General features: G+C 46.5%; 1 protein-coding gene across 1 annotated transcript; it reads left to right on the forward strand.

Moving 5' to 3' along the window:
* Nucleotides 1-7,657: 7,657 nt before the first annotated feature.
* On the forward strand, nucleotides 7,658-18,317 carry LOC114686473 (ly6/PLAUR domain-containing protein 8-like). The gene is made up of 6 exons (XM_037200971.1): nucleotides 7,658-7,845; nucleotides 10,579-10,681; nucleotides 11,025-11,138; nucleotides 13,241-13,399; nucleotides 14,993-15,121; nucleotides 17,921-18,317. Exons 2-6 carry the CDS (start codon nucleotides 10,627-10,629, stop codon nucleotides 18,154-18,156), a joined length of 693 nt encoding a protein of 230 aa, XP_037056866.1. The 5' UTR covers nucleotides 7,658-7,845; nucleotides 10,579-10,626; the 3' UTR covers nucleotides 18,157-18,317.
* Nucleotides 18,318-21,648: the final 3,331 nt, after the last annotated feature.

Here is a 21,648-nt window from a genome sequence, read left to right on the forward strand (position 1 = left end):
GCTGGATACAGACTGTCTCCTTGGCAGTGAGGAGTTCCTCACCTGGGAAGATTGTTCTTGACACACCATGAAAGGATGTTAGACTCCTGGGCCTGGCTCACATGTCCCATTGGTGAGGTTTGGTGGAGTCTGTGGCCAACTGATTGTTTTCCAATCCACTTCATTCATAAAGGGTGATGAGCTACTACATGTTTTCTCTCATAGATACATTTTTTTGATCTTACTTTTTCTCTTCCTCTTTATTATTGCTAATTGACACATAATAGCTATACATATTTATTGGTACAAATTGAGATTTTGCTGTATGTATATAAAGTGTAATAATCAAAGGAAGGCAATTATTATGCCCATTAACTCAAACATTTATTATTTATTTCGTTATTGTTATTTAATTTATGTGTTTGTTAGTATCTGTCTGCCGTGTGATACTCTCAGAGGCAAGAAGAGGGTGGTCAGATGCCCTGGAGATGGAGTTACAAGTGGTTGTGAATTACCATACTACTACTGGGAACTGAACCCATGTTCTCTGGAAGAACAGCAAGTGCTCTTAAGCACTAAAGCTACCTCTTCAGCTCTGATCATTTCTTTGTTTTGGGAACCTTTAAAACTCATTTGTTTAGCGATTTTGAGATATACAATAATTATGAACTCCAATATTCCCAGATGCCACCATGCTCCAGGACTGATTAGATACCTAGCTGGAGTTTTGTAGGTACAAACTGACTTTTCTAGTCTTACCTCCTTCATCCCCTTTCTAGCCTCAGTAACCCATATTCTTGTAGATGTATTTCTAAATGGTCTTATTAAAATAAAAAGCACAGAGCCAAATATAGGGGTGAAAGCCTTAGATCAGGGAAATAGGGAGAGCCACCAGCCAGCCTTACCTCACCAACTCTGCAGCTTCCAGATGCGAGTTACTTCCTGTCTACCCATGCCTTTATTGCCTTGCTGTTCTGCCCTCTCATTGGCTATCTTAGCCCAGCTACCTCACTTCTTCCTATACAGCTCTGTCACTTTTGGTCTGTCTGTACAGACCTCCAGGCCTCTATGGTTGGTACTGGAATTAAAAGCATGTGTCCCCACGCTTGGCTCTGTTCCCTAGTATGGCCTTGAACACACAGAGATCCTGCCTGCTAAGAGATTAAGGGTGTGTGCTGCCTGACTTCTTGTTTACTTAAAATGGCTTGCTATTTCCTCTGAAATCTCCAGGCAAACTTTATTAAAGCACAAATAAAATATCACCACATATTCTACTCTGTATTTCCTTTATTTTTTCCTAAATAGCCAGTATGTTTATTTTTATTTATTTATTTATTTCCCCAACATAATTTTTTGTCGTTGTTTCGTTTTTAGAGACAGGGTTTCTCTGTGTAGCCTTGGCTGTCCTGGAACTCACTCTGTAAACCAGGTTCAGGCTGGCCTTGAACTTATAGAGATTTGCCTACCTCTGCCTCCTGAGTGCTGGGATTAAAGGCATGCACCACCACCACCTGGCCCAACACAATATTTTTATTGGTTATTTGGGAACTTCACAAATTGCACCCTGACCACATTTGCTTCCCAATCTTCCCAGGCTCACCCTTCCACCCTTTTCCCCCCAAAAGAGAAAAAAAAATTGCCAAGTCCGAGTTGTATTGCCCTTTGCTCATAAACTCACTGGAGTGCGGCCAGACTCTCAGTGGCCAGCCCCTTAAAGATAACTGAGTCCTCCACTCACCAGAAGCCACCACCTGTGAAGAGCTACACTTCAGCATCTCTATCACGATTTTCAAGAAATGGCTTCTTTTCAATGGCTTCCTGTCTAGACTGTTTCTTTTTGCGGGGTGGGGTGGGATGGGGAGAGATTGTCACAGATGTCTTCAATGCCTCTCATTCTCAACTATGAGTCTGCCGTCATTGAAAGCACTGTGAAAGAAGCTGCCTTGCCTACAAAAGCCAGCAGCAGCACAGATTGTGGACTTCCACGTGGTTTCCAGTAGCATCACAGACCACAGACATTCACATGGCCTCTGGCTGCAGCAAGGACCACAAACCTCAATGTGGTCCCCAGTGGCAGCATGGATCATGGACATCAGTATGGCCTTGTGCTACTCTGGTTTCAATGAAACCAATTTGATAAGCTCCCATGCATGCATGAGTGAGAACATGTAGTGCTTCTTTTGCTTAGTACAATATCCTCCATCTAGGTTGCCACAAATACCAGAATTCTGTTCTTTTTCATGGCTGACTATCATTCCATTGTGTATATACACCACCTTTTCCAAATCCATTCAACCATGAGTGACCACTGGTGGGGACTCTGTCTACTGGCTGAACAGTGCTGCAATGAGTATGAATGACCTGGCATTTTGTTTCCATGGCAGATGTACCTGGGGGCAAGACAGTGGGGATACACGGCGGTTTTATTTCTCGTTTTCCCAGGAGCCTCCGTGCAGTTTTCCATACTTACCGCATTAATGTATGAGTTTTCCAGCTCCTCATGGTGGGCAGCATTTGCTATCTGTCTTATTATTTATTTATTACTTACATGTTTTGTTACTTGTTATTAGCATTTGCTGTCTTTCATTCCATGCCAGATGGGGTGAGGCGATATCTCATTGTGGTTTTGATTTGCATTTCCTCAGTTGGTCATGCTGATGGTGTTTTTTTTTTTTTTATTTAAAGATTTATTTTATTCATTATGTATACAGTGTTCTGCCTGCATGTGTCCCTGCAAGCCAGAAGAGGGCACCAGATCTCATTACAAGTGGCTGTGAGCCACCATGTGGTTGCTGGGAATTGAACTCAGGACCTCTGGAAGAGCAGTTGGTGCTCCCAACCACTGAGCCATCTCTCCAGCCCCTGCTGATGGTGTTTTATAAATAATTCTTCACGGCTGTTTATACAGCATTTTTGGGAAAAGGGCACTCAGGTCGTTTGCCTGATTTTGGCTGGATTAGTTTTTCAGCTGTTGACCTTTTAGTCCCTGTGTATTCTGGACACCAGTTCTTTCTCAGATGAACAAAGTACATCTTTCCCTTGTGTAAACTGTCTTCTCATTCTTCCTTTTCTTTGCTGACTAGACACTTTCCAGTTTGAAATAATTCGTCAATCTTTTAATTTTTACTTTATTTTTTGTCTTTATTTTCTTCTTTTACTTTTATTTATTTATTTTTACTTTCTTTCTTTTTTTCTACATCAGACTGGTATTGTTCCGATGTGCTAACAAGGTTTGTGGGAGACACATGCCACACACACACACACACACACACACACACACACACACACACACACACACTACATAAATGCAGTAAGAAGTTGCCTTTGCTAACGTCCTGGAGCTACCATTGGTAGCTTTGAGTTGAGTGGAGACAAGGCCTCCTTTCATTGTCTATGGATATCCAGCTTTCCTATCACTACTTACTGAAGAGATCATCCCTTCTCCGGTACATATTTTGGCAATTGATCAGTTTTCAGGGGTAGATGCATGGGCTATTTCTAAGGTTTCAGTCATGCTCTATTGATCTGTATGTTGATGTTTATGCTAGTGGTATTTTGGTTTTTATAGCTTTGCCCTAAGTTTTAAAATCAAATGCTCTGATTCTTCCAGACTTTGTTTCTGCCCAAGACTTACTTGGCTCTTTGGAGTCTGTTAGGCCTGAATATGAATGTTAGTATTATCTTCTCGAGCTCTGAGAAGCTGCATTGGTATTTTGATGGGGACTGCATTTTGCATCACATCTGGAGTTGTTTTGAATCATGGCATTTTACCAATATCAGCTCCTCCAACTCAGGATCACCCATTCCTCGGGCTTCTTTTAGTTTCTTTCATTGGTATTTCATAGTTGTATTATAGGGGTCTGGATTAGTTACTTTCTTCACTACTGTGGCAAATGTCTGACAAAAGCCACTTAAGAGGTAAAGGTTCTCTTTCGGCTCACTGTTCGAGGGTACAGTCCATCATAATGGGACAGTCATGCTGGCAGGGCCTTGGAATGTCTCAGAAGAAAATGGATCACAGGACTATATGTAAGACATGAAGCTTCTAGAAGAAAATATGGGGGGACTCCTTCAAGCATCAGCAGGGGCAGTCAGGAAGCAGAAGGAGAGAGAGAGAGAGAGAAGGAGAGAGAGGGAAAGAGAGGGGGAGAGAAGACAAGAGAGGGAAAGGGAGAGAGAGAGAGGGTGCCACCCACATTTAGGGTTGACTTTCGCACCTTAGTTAACTCAGACTATAAACTCCCACACTGACATGCCCAGAGGCCTGCCTATTAGATGATTCTAGAACCTGTCAAGTTGACAGCAAATATCAACCACCACAGAGTTCTTTACTCACTTGGTAAACTTTATCCTTAAGTATATTATCATTTTTTTTGGTGGCATAAGAATCCAATTTCTTAAGTCTTCTTCTGTGTATGCTTATTATTGGTGTGTAAAGATGCCAATTCTAAAACACACCATTTTATGGAGAAGGAAATTGTAACCTTGAATGGAACATTGACTCACAGACCATAAATTGCTCTAGTATATTGCAAGCACCTCAGATACTCTTTGCCCATAATCTAAGGTGCTTACGAGGAGGGAGAACATAGAATATTAAAATGAGCTCAGGAGGAAGGTGTGAGCACAGCCCTGTAAATTCTCCATGAACTGGTTTCTTTCGTGAACTGGTAATCTTGTAGTAAACTTGGTTCAATTCCTTAAGCAAGACACATTGTTCCAAAGCCAACTAGACTTTTTGGGTCCATCTTGCCTTTCTAACTCCCTCCCTGGTTTCTTCTCAGTTCTCGGAAGGGTCTTCCTTGCTGGAATGCTGTGTGTCTGCGGAGTTGGCCCTGTTGCTTCCTGTGTTTGCTCCATTTTAATTCTATGACAATGCTGTAATTTTCATTGATCTGTACATGTCTGTCTGCTTGTAGTTGTTTTCACTAGATTTTTAAAAAGCTAGGGAGGGCAGGGAATTGATTTGTCTTCTTTGACTTTCTGTTAGTGCCTTGTTGAATGAGTGAGTAAATTTGAAACTTGGTGGTGGGGATGTGTGGGGAAAAAAATAAAGGTTAATGGTTAGAGGAAAGGAAGGAAGGAGGGAGGGAGCTGCCACCTCTGAAATGCAAACTTTTATTTATGCGTATGCGTGTGTCTGTGTGGGTGTATGGCATATGTGTGCAGGAGCCCTAAGAGGCCAGAAGATGCTGTCAAATCCTTGGGGCTGGGGGTGGCTGTGAGCTAACCTAACATGGGTGCTGGGATCTGGGCCTTCTGGAAGATCAGTGTGTGCTCGTAATAGCCGAGCCATCAGTCCGACGGTCTTGTTCACAGGTTTTGATTATACTGAGATTTTCCTGCAACCGTTGGCTGATTTGCTCCCAGACACATGCTCACCAGAAAGGGCCCCGTTGGTGGGTTTGCCTGGGTCACTGACAGCACTGTGACAGTTTCCTCGGGCCAGCCTTATAGTCTTCTGTGTCTTGTGCAAAGATCATCACATGTTTCTCTCTTTACCTTTTGTTTGTTTGTTTTGCTTTTGATACTACTTTATTTTATTTGAAGTTGGACTGGTGCAAAGGACCTGACATCAGTGAGCACTTTGGCACAACTTGTAGAAATGATAAAGATAACTCCCAAATCTCTTGATCTTTACAACCAATCAGACATTGCAGCTTCCGTTTTCCTCTCAGGTGAAGAACCAGAGATTCAAATAGTGTGCAAGCTTCTAAGCTTGCTTGACTGGTAGATGGCAGGGTGTACTCTGAGGCTGGCCTTCACCCAGATCATTATACTGTGTGGCCTTGTGTGTCCCTCCAGTGTGAGCTCATGGCTACAGAGCTAGCCACTGCTTCTGTGGCCCCTATGACCTGTATGTATGTATGCCAGTGCTACTTGAACTACGTGAGATGCAGGGAAAACTGGCTTAAGGTTTAGAGGAAAGACCTCTTTGGGCCTCAGTTTCCTCATCTGTCCAAGGAAATGTGGTACCCATCTGTACTATTCAGGACATCAAAGGCACTAAACCCAGGGTGGTGATGAGTGGTACAGAGCTGTATCTGAATCTAGGGGTTGCTGTTGCCTTCAGTGTTGACACCGATGAGGACGCATGTTCCATGGTCAAGATCATCTGTGTAACTCCAAAGGCTCAACCCCCTCCAACATTCCTGATGTATGGCCTTGGAGAACTTGGTGGAATGACATGTGAGTTTCAGGAACAATAACCAGCAGCTCTTTTATTAGGGCTATTGCTGGGATTTCACACAGTGAGCTCAGATGGTGAACAAGGTTAATAAGTAACTTATGTGACATGAGGTGCAAAGTCTGGATTCAGACCATATCTTTTTGGTTGCTTTTGTCTCTCTAGCCTGGGTATCTGAGTCTCTTGAGGAGACTTGGCTTTGGTCCGTCTAGTTTTCCTGTACTCATCTTCATTATAATACTGGATGAGGCTTCCCAGTACTATCAAACAAATTCATGGGCACTTCAAGGTCTTCTATGTGCAGTTGGGGCAACTACATGCTTGGGACTCCTCATCTGCCCTCATCCCTGATCATTCTCCTGTATCCACCACCCCATCTCCTGCACCCTGCTAGCTAATTTTGTTGCATAAGTGGGAGTGTGGCTGGAAACAACAGGATTCTGTGAGACAGGGGACTGCTCTCATTCAGGGAACCTCCCTCATCAAACAGCTGGAAGAAGGGTGGGGCAGAGAGAAGAAGACTGGCCAGAGTCTCCGCTTAGAAACTTGCCTCAGGTTGTGCTTTCTCTGCTAGATGATTCTGATGCTTCTACTTAAAGATCAGTCCTACACTCCCGTTTGGTTGATGCATTGACCCTGGTCTTTTCGTCTATTTTGCATGTTTATCATATTTGCTTGTGTTCTGACTTCCTCTCTAGAGAACCGGAGAGTAAAGGTCACAGACCCTCCAAAATGCCTAGAACCAGCTTGACATATGGAGGGTGCTTCGGGAGTGTCTAGGGAATTGTGTGTGTGTGTGTGTGTGTGTGTGTGTGTGTGTGTGTGTGTGTGTGTATTATGTTGGTAGGACAACAGAAAGATGAGGAGAGCCACAGTATCACACCAGGGGGTGGGACGGGTCTCAGTGCACCTGACCTGGGCTCTAGTCAATGCTGGCTGCCCAGATTGATCACAGGAAGCTGCCCTGGTTGTCAGAGAAGGCAGTAATCCCTGATGGGGGCCCTGACCGCTGTGTAGAGCCACTGTGGGCAAGTTTCCCTTCACGGCCCACCCATCATCCCATGCAGCTGCACAATGAGTTTAGCTTTGTCTCAGCTGGATGACTCCGAAACTTAGCCAGGTGAAACCATTTGCCAGAGAGACCTGAGCCTCTTCTCAGAGTGGCGTGGTCCTCTTGTGATCTATCTGGCTCTGCCCAATGACCTGCCATGGGAAACCTGTTACATTTTTCATCTGTAGCTGGGGTCCTCATCTATAAATGGTGCTTTACCAGAACTGGGAAGTGGACTGTTTTTATCAAGCTACTATTGCAGAATACTATTTCCAGGCCATGGAAGTGAGTCTGTGCACTATGGCAGACACTGGGAGATGCCAGGAACACACTGTGTCCCCTCACTCATACACTGTGGGAAAGGCAGGTACTTCCAATTCCTGCAGGTCTCGGAGAGAACACCACCTACATAAGGATAAGGGTTAAGTAGTCTAGTCACTATGGTTGGGCAGGGCACTGTTTAACAGCCCTAAGCTGGGGCCTGGCTAACAAAGAGGCCCCTCCCCAGAAGGCAACTGGACTTTCGGAGCATACAGCCACCTGCTATATAAGGCCTCTCCCGACACCTTCTCCAACACATTGCCAGGACCCACCTTCCTAGGACAGTGTCCTTGACTGGACCCAGAAGGTAAGGGGACTGTGAGTCTGGAGCCTGATCCTGGGAGAAGCTGAATCCTGTGGTGTGGACTTGGGGGGACTCAGGCCTGCTCTGGCTAGTGTTCAGGATGTTCTTGAGGTTCTTGTCTGCCAATGCCACCCACTGCTGCCCTGTTCTCAGGATGGCCAGGCTGGAGTAGAGGTTGAGGCTGGCGGTGTGTTTGCTTGGCATTCTGTTGTCCATGTGGTACTGTGTCTCTGAGCTCTGGCTTCCCTGGCAGATGTCAGCAATTGTGGCCGCATGCTGCCAGGCTGCTGAAAGATTTAATAGTAGAATGTTGCAAGTTAGGGAGGAGACTGGAGATGTAGCTCAGTTGGCAGAGTGCTTGCCTAAGAAGCAGGAAGTGCTGGGTTCGATCCATAGTGCCTCATAACCTGGTATGGTATTTGTATAGGCTAGCAGCCTGGGCTACATGACATGAGACCTTTTTTTTTTTTTTTTTTTTTTTTTGCAAAAAGAAGTGATTAACAGGCCTCATGTCCCACCTCAGGATCATCTCTGCCTGTCTGCTGTCTACTAGCCAGGTCCTGACTTCTCTGCATCTGAGACTAAGACTCACCATCAGGCTGCTGGGAGCTGAGGTGATCTCCTGAGGTGGAGTGAATGTCCTTCTGTGATAGCTTCTCCCCTACATTTATCTCTCTCCTTTCTTACTTCACAGTAACAATTTTCTAGAAGTCTTTCCCAGAAGTTGGGGTTCCTGAGGAGGTGTCTTGTTATGGAGGAATATACAGTTGAGTGCAGAGCCCCTGTGCCATATACCCTGCACAGGGCATACTTGATTTGACCTGTGGGTTTTTAAACCATGTGGCCACTGGGAAAGCATATGGGTTCTTTGTCCCTTGACTGGGGTAGTTTCCCTCCTTTTTTTACTAGTCCTAGTAAGTCAACCAGGAGGCCATGCAGCTGTGTGTGCTGTGTGGTGGGAGGTGTGTTTGATCTGTGGTACGGGGTGGAGCAGGAAGAGGGAGGTTCTCCCTGAGAAAAGGTCAGCTCTGCTTCAGTCTGTGACCGCTGTCACGGGGCAGCCAAGCATCAGAGCGGGAAGCACCTGGAGTGTGTTCTGCTTTGGGCCTACTGGTGAGCCTGGCTGCTTCTGCTTCTGCCAGAAGTTGCATGTCTGTGGAGTGGAGGCACCAGCCTGTCTTGAGGCAGCACTGTTCACGGGGGCTCCACAGGATGTAAATGTTCTGTCTGCCATGGTTAGTAGCAGCTGCTCAGCACATGTGGCTGCTGACCGTCTGAACAGTGGTCCCCGTGCTGACGGACAGATGTGTCACCACCTGCCGTGACGGAGCTCACCCAAGGAGCCCCATTTGGCTATGGCTGCCATAAATAAGGTGATGATCAAGGAGGGTTCTGTGCAAATGTTTGCTTCCCGTGCTCCATTGCTACTCAGGCAAAGAGAAACTCCTTGAGTTTTGACTTAGCATCCTAACGAATGTGGCAAAAACCTACAAGAAAGATCTAAGTCAGATGGTTTGCAGGTAAGGAGTGCCAGGTACTGAGAAATGGGTGCCACTTTAATCTAACTCAGGAGCTTTGATGTGTTCAGGCTCTGGCTTCTGAGGTGTGTCACGTGAGCTGGATGGCCGAACGGAGTGGGAGTGAAGGGTCGGCATCGTATCCCAGCTCCGACACCTCTCAGGCGTGAGATCTTGATTTTTGAGTGCATCATCTCTCCCTTCTAGGGCTCGGTTTTGTCCAGGTGCTAAGACATTATTCAAATTAGTGCATGTAAAGGGCTTGGAGCCGAGCAGGGCTCACGGGTAATGCATAGGAGGCGGCAGCAAAGCCCTCCCCTCCCCCCCCCCAGCATCAAAGTGAATGGAGGAGACCCCTGCAGGGAGAGCAGACATTGCACTCTGGAGGGGTGGGGGTGGGGGACACAGATCCTGTGGCAGGGGAGTTGAGGCGACTACAGAACCTGAGGGAGGTGAGAAGAACGCAAAACCCAGGGCCATTCTTTTGTTTGTTTTGTTTTTCGAGACAAGGTTTCTCTGTGTAGCTTTGCGCCTTTTCCTGGAACTAGCTTTGTAGACCAGGCTGGCCTTGAACTCACAGAGATCTGCCTGCCTCTGCCTCCCGAGTGCTGGGATTAAAGGCGTGCGCCACCACCGCATGGCTGGGCCACTCTTTTTATCTGGGACTCTGTTAGGATTTGGATCTCAAATAGGCCACAAAAGCCCATGGCCTGGTCATCAGCCTGCAGCTCTATAGTGAGATGCTGGAACCTTTAGGAGGGTGGCCTGGGAAAAGGAAGTCAGCTCATAGAGGGAGACACTGGGACACTCTCCTCTTTCCTTGTCGTTCTCTGGCTGCCATTAGGTGAACAAACCTCCTTCATCATGAACTTCCACAAAGGGTCAAAATGACTGGCACCTTCGAATCCATGAGCCACAATTAATGAATCTTCTTTTCCTTGTAAATTGTTATCTCAGGTATTTTATCATAGTGACAGGAATCTGACAGACACATACCTTGGCCCCAGCAGACCTGGGTCTGCCCATTTGCACCTGAACTTAACCTTGAATCAGGACAGGACAGAGAAGAGTCACAGTTCCGTCCACCCATGCAGGACTGATTTTTCTCCCCCAGAAACAAGGACAGACCCAGTAGTAAGCATGTTTCAGTGTTTTTAAAACACTCTTGATGGTAGGTATCCCTCCAAGACTCCGGGCTGCCCTCTTCGTGTCTTTCCAGGTTTGAGGCTCCGTGGCCCCACCCTTGGGAGAAGCCAGGCCCAGCATCATGAAAGGCATCCTCATTGCTGGCGTCTTTGTGGCATTTGCCATTGCAGTTATAGGTGAGAGAAGCCCCCTTTTGGATAAAGTCTTCTTTTCCACCCCGTCAGAACGTCCTTGCTCTTGGCATCTTGGTACCCACCACCTGGCCTGGTGTGTTGCGTGAGACCCTTCAGAGAGACCACTCTGCTGCTGGCCAGGGTTGGCTCTTCCTCTTGGGGAATGGAGAATAATGGGGGAAACTAACGGGCATAGCTCCATGTCACAGCATCAGTTTGGGGATCTTTAGAGAACAGCTGGGCATCCACCCGCTCTGTTTTTGCTTCCCGGGGTGGGTGTGGTGCTCTGTGAAGTGGTGTTCACGTCTGCTGGTTGTTGACTTCCGTGAATCCTTTGTCCTCTTAGACTCTCTGAGCTGTCGACAGTGTTACTCACCCAATGAGAGCTGCAGCAACAGCGTCACTGAGTGTGTGGAAGGGAGCGTCAGTTGTGTGGAATCCTTGGTCAATTCCACTCTAGGTGAGTGGGGCTGCCTCCATCTCTGGGACTTGTGGCGGAGGGAGCTAAAGAGGGTGGGCACAAGAAGGACCCCTGAGCTGGGGCCGGGCTGCGCAGTGAGACTAGTGGGTTATGAAGACGACTCCCCTGTGACTGAGGTGAGCAGGAGCTGCCTGGCAATACAGGTACAGACTCAAACAAGAGGGTAAGCCCTGTGATGACTTGGAAATCAATCCCACTGATTAAAACCTCACTGTAGATACATTTTTTTTTTTGGTAGATGTAAACAGCAAGAGCATCTCAGAGCTAAATAAGAGGCAAACATTTTGCCCGGGACATGTGCTTTTTCAACCGTCTTGGCTCTCAGCCTCCTGGCTCCTTTCTCTTCTAGATCAAATATCTTTTCCTTGGTGAACTCCTCCCCAGGCATTCTGACTGACAGAAACCTCTGGGGGCACTTAGAGTTCTTTCATGCATATAAGCATGAAGGACCACAAACTGACATCTAAACTGTGACCTTGGTCAACAAGGGCCTCAGGAGATGGTCAGTCATTAAAATGCTTGACACACCAACATGAGGACCTGAGCTTGTCCCTCAGCATCTGCGTAAAAAGGCCAGGCATGGCATGCATGCCTGCAGTCTCAGCACCGTGGCAGCCAAGACAAGATGATTCCTGGAACTTGCCAGTCTAAAATTTGTGAGGTCCAGATCAGCTCAAGACGCTTTATCAAAAAACAAGTCGGAGAGCCATTGGGAAAGCCAGTGTTGATCTCTGCCTCTTCAATGCTGGGGTTACGATTATACGCCAACATGGCCAACTAAATTTATTTAACTTTTTGGTGTTTTTTTTTTTTTTTTTTTTGTGGTGCTGGGGATTACATCCAGGGCTTTGTATGCACCAGATAAGCACTCTACCACAGAGCCACACTCCCAGTCCCTTAATTTATTTTGACCAATCCACATTTAATGTAACAGCCACATATGTGGATGTCTCCATATTGGGTGGCTCTGACTGGATTCTCATGCAGTTTCTAGGAAGGAGCCCCAGCCAGTACTGTGATGTTGTATCATATACCAAACCCCACTGTGTCTGCTTTATTATATTTTGAGATGCTAAGAAAATTAGTGGTCTGGGAGGGCTGCATATGTGTTAGATTAAATCACCATTTTCTGGTATCCCTCCTGCCTGGCATTTGTACCCAACATTTTGACATTATTTACAACATTGTCACCCACAAAGTTCATGTTCAAGAACCAAGAGCTGTAGCCAACAAAAAGATTATGAAAACTTTTAATAATATGTTAAATAAGTTTACAACTTTGTGCTGGGTCTCATTTACATCTCTCCTGCCTGCATGTGACCACATGAGGCTCACAAGGTGTAGGTTAGCTAATGGCAGAGCTTAACCCATCTCTCTGCTAATCTGATGAAGGAAAGAGTTCTCTGATGGGGAAGGGTTTTCTTCTTGTTCTCCCCTCACATCCCCCCACACCAAGACAAGTTATCACTATGTAGCCTGGCTGTCCTGGAACTCACTTTGTAGACCAGGCTGGCCTGGAACTCACAGATATCTGCCTGCCTCTATGTTCCAAGTGCTGGAATTAAAGGTGTGCATCACTATGTCCCGCTGGGTTCTTCTTGTTTTAAGAAACCTGCAGTCTGTGGGGGACCTTTCCCCACTTTTCCCAGGTTCTCTTGAGGAGAGAGGGATAAGAAATATTAGGTAGAATGATAGGCCTCATTGATGAGAAGAAAGATGGAGAGACAGGATAGCTTCGGAAGGACCTGAGTCAATACCCAACGGCCCAGAACTTTATTCAAAAAGGCTTTTTATAGCAATGACAAGGGGCGAGGCAAAAGACCTCCCCCTTGCTAGATACAGCCAAGTACCGACCCTTCTAAACACCTGGTAACCACGCCCGTGGTCAAACCATTCCCTTATGCAGCCCTGCTGGGTAAAGGAAGCTCAGATTGTCTGACCTTGAGTAATTTGGGCCTCCACACCAGTCTCTCCCAAGCTGGGCTGAGCAGAGGTTCAAGTCAACTGCCCCTGTATGAATCACTGTTTCCTCACCCTGGAGCCTCTCCAGGCACTAATAGTCTGTGTTTGCCTTGATGTAGGAGGGTCCCACTATTTGTACCAGAACAGATCCTGCTCGGCAAATAATTGCATCAAGAACAGCGCCCAAGTGGCCTTCACAGTGCACGTGTTTGATGACCAAAGCTTCCATTTTGCAAGCCAGTGCTGCCAAGGAGAGGCATGCAACGACACCAACCACGGTTTGTACTGGGTCCAACAGCCTGTCCTGTGTCACACCTCCATGCTCCACCCTTGATTTTCTGTCTGGTTTGCTTGGCTGGGGGTGGATGTCTCAAGTCCGTGCACTTCAGCACACAGCTGGATGACGTTAGTAGTCCCACAAGAAACATGTGAGATGTTCAGCCAGCCCAATATCATGCTTTCTTTCCTCTTCTACAATGAAAATAGGGATCTCACGGTTCGTTTGTGTGGCCAGTGAAGCAAGTGCTCACTAGTCATTCTTAAACTTTGTGATCTCAGGGCATCAACTAAGAGTTTCTTTTAGACAATGTTTCCTGTGTTCAAGGCTCACCTCAAACTTGCTATGGAGCCAAGGATGACCTTTACTCAGTCCTCCTGCCTCTGCTTTCTGAGTGTTGGGATTATAGGTGTGTACCACCACACCTGGCAACATTCTAAGTCTCAAAACAAGTGATGACTCCCCAAATCTTTTGTTTATATGATCTCTACTTGCTAACATTTACAAGGTTGGGAAATAAAGCTAAGCAAATTCACAAATCTTAATTTTTTTACTCAAAAGCAAAAATATTTAGCTGGGCATGGTGGCACATGCCTTTAAATCCTAGAACTTTGATGTAGAAGAAGAGACAGGTAGATCTCTATTAGTTTGAGGCCAGCCTGGGCTACATAGTGAGATGCTGTCTCAGAAACAAAAAACAAATAAAAAGTTATGCATATTAATACTAATAGAGTTTTATATAAAATAACTTCCAAAAAACATTTAATGAAATGAATGGCATTGTTCCATATATATGTATATATGTACATATATGTATACATTTATTTATTTTTATTTTATGTGTGTGTGCTTGCATGTATGTGTACCATGCATGTGCAATGCCCACAGAGGCCAGAAGAGGGCATCAGATCCTCTGGAACTGGAGTTACAGAGGATTGTGATCTGCCATATGGTGGCTGGGAACTGAACCTGGGAATCGAGCCTGTGCTCTTAATCGCTCAGCCATCTCTCTAGCATCGCACCCTCAAATATATACTTTGATAGAGTGTTTTGACTTCTGGTTTAGCTGGAAGCTGGGATCTCATGTTTGCTTGTGTATTTAGTCTGTTTCAGTCTCACTCATTATGTGGGGCTTCTGGAAAATTCTGCTGCAAGCACACAAGGCAATAGGAGAAACAGGAGCAGATAAGACCTTGATGTTGTATAAAAATGGTTTTAGCCTCTTGGAATCCCTGCAGGGCCTCAGGGACCCAGGAGTTCCTGACCACAATTTGAGAGGTCGTCAAAGAGAAGTAATGTCAATCAGATACCTGATGGCTAATACTTCAAACAGCTGGCTGGTGTTGGCATTGGTTACAGCTTGGATTCTTTCCTTTCTTGCTCCTGTCTACCCCAGGGCACTGTGGACTGGCTGCCCCATAAGGGTGGCCTCAGGGGTTGTACATGGGAAAACTTTGGACAAAGCACGTGTCTTTGGGGCTAGATCTGAGGTTCCCTGATCACAGACTCTCCAGCCACTTCTCTGCTTGCCTGTCCCCTCTTCCCCAGGGCAGTGTGAGAACATGATTCTAAGCAATGGCTTTCCTTTACCCAGGAACACAGGCTCTCACCAACACCCAGTGCTCTGCTTGCTATAGCTACAACACAACAAACTGCGAGGAGAAAACCCGGCAGTGTTTCCAAGGAGAACGATGTGTTCACATCATTGCTGAGTTTGTAAACGGTAAGTCTGGGACTTCAGTTCCTTAACGAGGCTGGAGTGGAAACACATCGGGTCTTGATCCAAGTTCTGAGCTAAGAAGGGCAGAAGGGCTGGGGAGGGTGGAAGTAAGGGGGGATTAGCTCAGGATGCCTTTCAGCTAGAGACTTCCAGAGAGTCTTCTGCTGGTTGCTACTTGCTACATCCGCTCTTAGTCCAGGGCTACTTCTGGTTGCCTGTCTCCTACCCTCCTGTGGTTACACCCCAGTCTCACTTATTTGACTTCATGGCCCTCTGGCACTTGCTTTGGTCCTAGGCCGCCATTGCTCTATAAGTGTGGAGAGGCGTGACTTACTTGTTTTTATACCTATATATACACACACGTTTCTTCTACATCTTGAGAGGTGTTGGCTTGGGGCAGCTGGGGCCATCCGGTTATTTCTTTTTTTCCTACAAAAGTAAACTGACAGTGGCCATCATTTTGTCAGAGTATCCACCCTGCCTGATGGCAGCATGCAGAACACATTTGCTCCTTGCTAATGGAACAGCCCTGGGGCCTCTGCTGTCTGTAGCTCTGTCCTTATTTTCCTAGGACAGAGCAGACCTCGGCTGGTCCACTGTGGTGGGAGGTGGGGTTGGGGGTGGGTGGGTGGCAGAGGGCAGTGGGGCGAGGCTAGGGCCTTCTCAGCAGTCGGATCTGGAAGTAAATGTGCAGTGTCCTCCTACACTACACTGGGGAGAACCAATGTGTCCATCCTTGCTAAGGGAACCTTGGGAATGTGGTCTAGTGACTTCTAAGTAGGAAAAAAAGAGGTACAAACCAAAAATGAATAACCAGCCTGTCTCAGCTAATACATCGCTCAGACTAAAAGGGTTTAAGGCCTGCACCCAAATACAATTTCATTTCTTTTTTTTTTTTTTTCCTTTTTTTTTCTTTCTTTCTTTCTTTCTTTCTTTCTTTCTTTCTTTCTTTCTTTCTTTCTTTCTTTCTTCTTCTTCTTCTTCTTCTTCTTCTTCTTCTTCTTCTTCTTCTTCTTCTTCTTCTTCTTCTTCTTCTTCTTCTTCTTCTTCTTCTTCTTCTTTTTGCCTAACATCAACTTCAAAGCTTACCTATAATCCCGGAGTTTCCAGTGGATCCAAGCACCTTCTCTTTTAGGTGAAGTTAGAGACATAGATATTTCCCACGTACCCTTGCTGCCTGGGTCAAGTGTAATTGTCACCACTGTCAAAGTGCTCACCACAGTGGTAAGCCTACACAGGCACTCGTTGTCACCCAAGTCCGCAGTTCACCTCAGGGTTCACTCCTGATATAGTCCATTCCAGCAGGACGGTGTCACATAGAGGAGGCCTTCTGGGTCCCACCTGCTCGGGCTTTTCTTCTTCCCCACAAGACTCTGGCAACCACTGGTCTTTTACACTTCCTCTACACATTTTCTTATTCCGGTATATCGGCTCTCTCTCCCTCTCCCTTTCTGAGTCTCTCTGTGTTTCTCTGTCTCTCTTTCTACTCTATCACCTAATGGAGGATATACAATGTAGGCAAACACATACATTGTACCACTTTGGGAATGGTTGAGGTGCCCACACTGGCCTGGTTTTTAATTCTAAAATTGTGCTTAAAGGCAGCCCAAGACCTTCTCTGCTCATCTCATCCCCGTGTCTCCTGGTGTCATCTCATTGACACCGAAAGCCAGTCAGGCCACAAATGGACCCTTGCTTGCTTGCTTTGTCCAACGTCACTTTTAAAATCCCATTGAGGTGTACAAGCGCTTCCTGACTCAGGTTAGTTCGACTCTCAGCGCTGATACCTGGGATGAAGCAAGAGCAATCTTTTCTTCCTGGGGTCTGGAGGTCTCTTTCACACATTATGCTCTGACAGCACCAAGTCCCTTCACACCCTCGAGTCCCTTCAGTCCTCTGGGAGCTCCCTGCTTCCCAGGGATGCTGAAGTTGCAGCTGACAGACCCACAGGGGCACAACCACTCAGAAGTAGCTGCTATTATAACTACATCTTTGAAAGTGCTGAGGACCTTTTTTTTTTCCTACAACGGGAATCAGAAACTGTTTAAATAGACAGAGCTTTGAGTCAAGACAGAGATGCTGAGCATTTCCTGTATACTTTCTGTTGGCTTTTCTCTTTTTTTTCTCAAGGAAAATTCAGGCAGGAAGAAGTCAGATCCAGAGGAGTGAGATGTGAAAGAAAATGGGGCGGGAGTGGGTGGGTGGGTGGGTGGAGCCCAGGGCGCCTACTGATTTATTCCTTTCTGAATGCAGAGTTGAAAGATGTTAACTACACTTGCCCTTTTCTTCTCCTCCTCCTCCCCTTTCTCTCCCTGTTCCTTCTTTTCCCATTCCTCCCTCTCTGTGTTTTTCTTGGTTGAGTCTCGCTATGTAGCTGAGGGTAGCTTTGAACTCAGGATCTTCCTGCTACCGTCTCCCAAGCACTGGGCTTGCAGGGCTGCACCATCGCACCCAGTTTGTTTCTGGCGTTTTCATCTGACAGCTCCACAGGAACACAAGAGATGGGGCGTCCAAGACAACAGCTCCCATCCTTTCTTTAGGCCTGGGTTTATAACCCACCTTTCACAGCCTCAGTTGCTTTGGGGGTTGGGTGAGGAGGGGTCCGGCCTCTGACCTCCATAGCTCTTGTACTGCTGCTACAGTCTGGTACTCTTAATTCTGGACTTCTTCCTTAAGGTGGCTTTCAGAGGCAGAGGGGCTATTGTATGCTGCTCAACTGCCTGCAGATAAATAACTCTGTGTGGGCTGGGGCTTGGGCGGTAGGGTTGCCTAGAGTTCTGACTGTCTCCTGTGCATCTTCAGGCACTGAACGGAACCCGGTGGAGCTGAAAGGCTGTTCCGATATCAGCGAGTCTACTTGTGAAACCCTGGCTCCTGAGAACACAACAGTGGGAGAATTCTTTTTCAAGAGCGTCATATGCAAAAATGCAACCATAATCACAGACACCACCAAGACCCCTCCGACCAGCACAGGCATCAAAGCTTCCTTCACCTCCTCTGTCTTCGGCAGCCTCCTGCTTCTGAAGCTGCTGTTCTGAGGTCCCTGGGCTCTGCCCCACCCAGTGTCCCATGGGCGTTAACACCCTTTCTGTTCACATTCCTTCCAGTTTTATTGCTCAGTGGGTTGGGAGTCACAGGACTCCAGGCAATGCTAGCAGCCACATTATGCCCTTTATTAAAGTGTTGTTTGACTTCTAGACAGCCTGTCCTGATGTGTTTGGGGCTGGGTATGATTCAAGTCACTGCCCACCCCTTCTCATCCTGGGTGGAGGTAGGTGGGTCTTTGCTTTGGAGGTAGGAGCTTATTTGCCTCAGGACTCAAAGATGTCCCCTCTCGTGGTCCATCTTGCTTCTGAGAAGCTGAACCTGTGGCCTGGCTGGCACCTTCTACTTAGCATCCCTGTCCTCCAGCGTTCTACTTGCTGCTGCTTGTACAGTCACGTGCAGGAGGTCCCCCAGCCGAGCCCTGCCGAGCCCTGGGCTGCTCCTAGTACCAACACAGAAGTTCAGCAGCTTTTCAATCTGCTACGACATCTTGACATCTGGTTGTTCAACAGTTGTCCCGAGGCCCACAGCAAAGGAAGAAAAAAATTGTCATCCCAGAGGCCTGTCACTATGAAGGCCCAAGAAAGGCATGCGCAGGAGGACTGCCAAGGACCAGACCGCTCCCGCTGGCTGCATGATCAAGTCTCCAGGAAGAGAGAGGACAGAGGGGCTCAGAGCCTGAGATGAGCAGGTCTCCTGTAGCACTGTGCAGGATGGGGTGTGGCTGCAGAGCCCTGGTCCCTTCACTCAGAGAGTTGAACCTGGTCATGCATTCCACATCAGATAACCAAGGGGGCAAGACAGCCTGTCAGACCCAAACTTGCAGGGTTCAGGTTTAATAGTAAGGTGGGCACTGGGCTAGTTTTGGATAATTGGGGTTTTCTGTAATAAAGAAACCAAAAGGTGTAAGCCAGCAAGGGTCTTTATTGGGAAGGGCTGCTGACCGTGAAGCAAGGGCAAGGCACTACAAGGACTCAGATGGTGCACTGTATCACCGTGTTCACTCTGACTTACCTTAGCTCTTTAAAAAGCATTTATTCTCACTGTTTCTGTGCACATGGTGTGTGTGTGTGTGTGTGTGTGTGTGTGTGTGTGTGTGTGTGTTCACACAAGTACAGTGCTCACAGAGGCTAGAAGAGGGTGCCAGATCTTCTGAAGCTGGAGTTGTCGGTGATATTACAGCCTGATGTGGCTGCTGGGAAGGGAATCCAGGTCCTCTGCAAGAGCGGCAAGTACTCTTAAGCGCTGAGCCATCTCTCCAGCCCCCCTTAGCTCTTAATTTTCTGTTTCAGGTTTACTGAAAAGTTACAAAACCCGGAGTGTTTGAGAATGCCTTCACCCAATGCTCCAGTTTCATGTCTGCTGCTGTGATAACAGAATCACAAAAAACACAGCTTAGGAGACCAAGGGCTTTTTTCAGCTTGCTGTTCCAGGTTACAGTTCATCCCCCAGGAGAAGTCACAGCTGCAGGAGTATGATACAGCTGGTCACACGGCACCCACAGTTGAGAGTGGAGAGAAACATATGCGCATAGCATCACTTGCTCACCTTGATTTCTTCCCATACAGTTCAGGACCCCCTGCCCAGGGAATGGCACCACCCATAGTGGAATGGGTTTTCCTATATCAATTCCTTAATTAAGACAATCTCCCCCACCACAAGACATGCCTACAGGCCAACCTAATATAGACAAACCCTGACTGACACTCTTTCTAGGTGGTTCTAAGTCAAGTTGATAGTGAAGGCCAATCATCTTACCCCACCTCTTGTCAACTTGTTGACACAACACTTTTAAACCATAATCTTTCACTTTTTTTATTTTTATGTGTGTAGATGTTTTGCCTGCAAGCATGTCTGTGCACCATACGAATGCCCCCAAAGTCAGGGGAAGTCACTGGATTCTCTGGAACAGGAGTTATAGCTTCTTTGCTCCACTCTATACCTGCAGCTTTACATGGTCTTAGCATCTCCAGTACCCTGGGGTCTCCATGGCAACTGGACCACCTTCACAGCTCCACACAGGGACTGACTGACTCTGCCACACAATGCCAACCCTCAGCTCCTCTCCATGACCCCCTAAATCTTGCATCTTTTATGCTTTCAAACCCAGTACCATGTGGATAATACTTTTATCTACAAGCTCTGCTGTCAGCTGGAGATGCAGCCTGCCCCTCTTGGAGCACAGCTCTATCAGGATCTATGTGCTGACCCGAGGAAATACTTTCCTTTTGTCTCACTGAAGCTTAGAACTTCATCTCAGGGGTGTTGATCTCTCTGACAATCACAGCTGCTTCTTCTGCCCCAGCCCAATCAGCACACATAGATTCTTATCCAAAATGCCACACAGAATGACCCCATTGATAAAGTCTGATATTCTCTAAAACCTCGTGAGCTGGGTCTCAATAATCTATATTTCTTACAGATTTTTCTATCTTCCAAGCTCCCACTGGAATGTCCCCCTACTCCATTTCCAGCATCCAGTGGCTTTTCTAGCCCAAATGCTCTCATGTCCTTCCTATAATGTAGTCCAAAGTGTAAAATGCCATATGGCCATGTCTATCACAACAACAATGCCACTTCCGTCGTATCAATTTTTGTTCTAGCTTAATTTCTATTTCTGTGATAAAATACTCCAACGAAAAACAACTCAGGGGATAAAAAAATAGTTTTAGATCCAATTCTAAGTTACAGTCCATCATTGCAGGGCAGGAGCTTGAGGCGGCTGGTCACACCATGTGCACAATCAAGAACAGGGAGAAATGTATGCATACATCTCACTTTCTTGCTTGCTTGTACTCAGCTGAATTTCTCCACTCTCAGTTCAGGACTCCCTTCCTAGGGTATGGTGACACCCATGGTGGGATGGGTCCTCCCCCATGAATTGACTCAAGACAATCTCTCTTAGACACACTCCAAGGCCAACCCAGTATAGATGATCCCTTACTGACATTCTCTTTCCAAGTGAATCTGTGTTGTTCAAGTTGACAATTAAAGTTAACCATCATGCCTAGGTTCTCTTTAAATCCACCTCTCATATCACCTCAATACAGCCAGTGAAGGCAGGAAATGAACATTGAAACAGCATCATTGGCTAACATACTTCATTTGTATTTTATGAAGTTTCTCTAGTATCCCCTCTCTGGTCTACTTTCTAGTTCTTCGGAATCAATCCTCATATTTCCTCAGTTTCTTCCAATCTATGATAGTTCTGAGATCTTTCAAGACCTTAATAGTTAAATGTATTAGTCGGGGTCCTCTAGAGTCACAGAACCTATGTATTGAATCTCTGTCTGTCTCTGTCTGTCTGTCTGTCTCTCCCTCTCTCTTTCATATATACATGTATATATATGAATTTAATGGAATGACTCAGAGGCTGCAGTTCAACAATGGCTAGTTGTGAATGGAAAGTCCATGAATCTAGAGTTTCTCAGTCCCAAAAGGCTGGGGATCTCAGCTGGTCTTCTGCATATTCTGGAATCCCAAGA

This window comes from Peromyscus leucopus, chromosome 8b, assembly GCF_004664715.2.
Source record: "Peromyscus leucopus breed LL Stock chromosome 8b, UCI_PerLeu_2.1, whole genome shotgun sequence".
Classification (NCBI taxonomy): Eukaryota; Metazoa; Chordata; class Mammalia; order Rodentia; family Cricetidae; genus Peromyscus; species Peromyscus leucopus.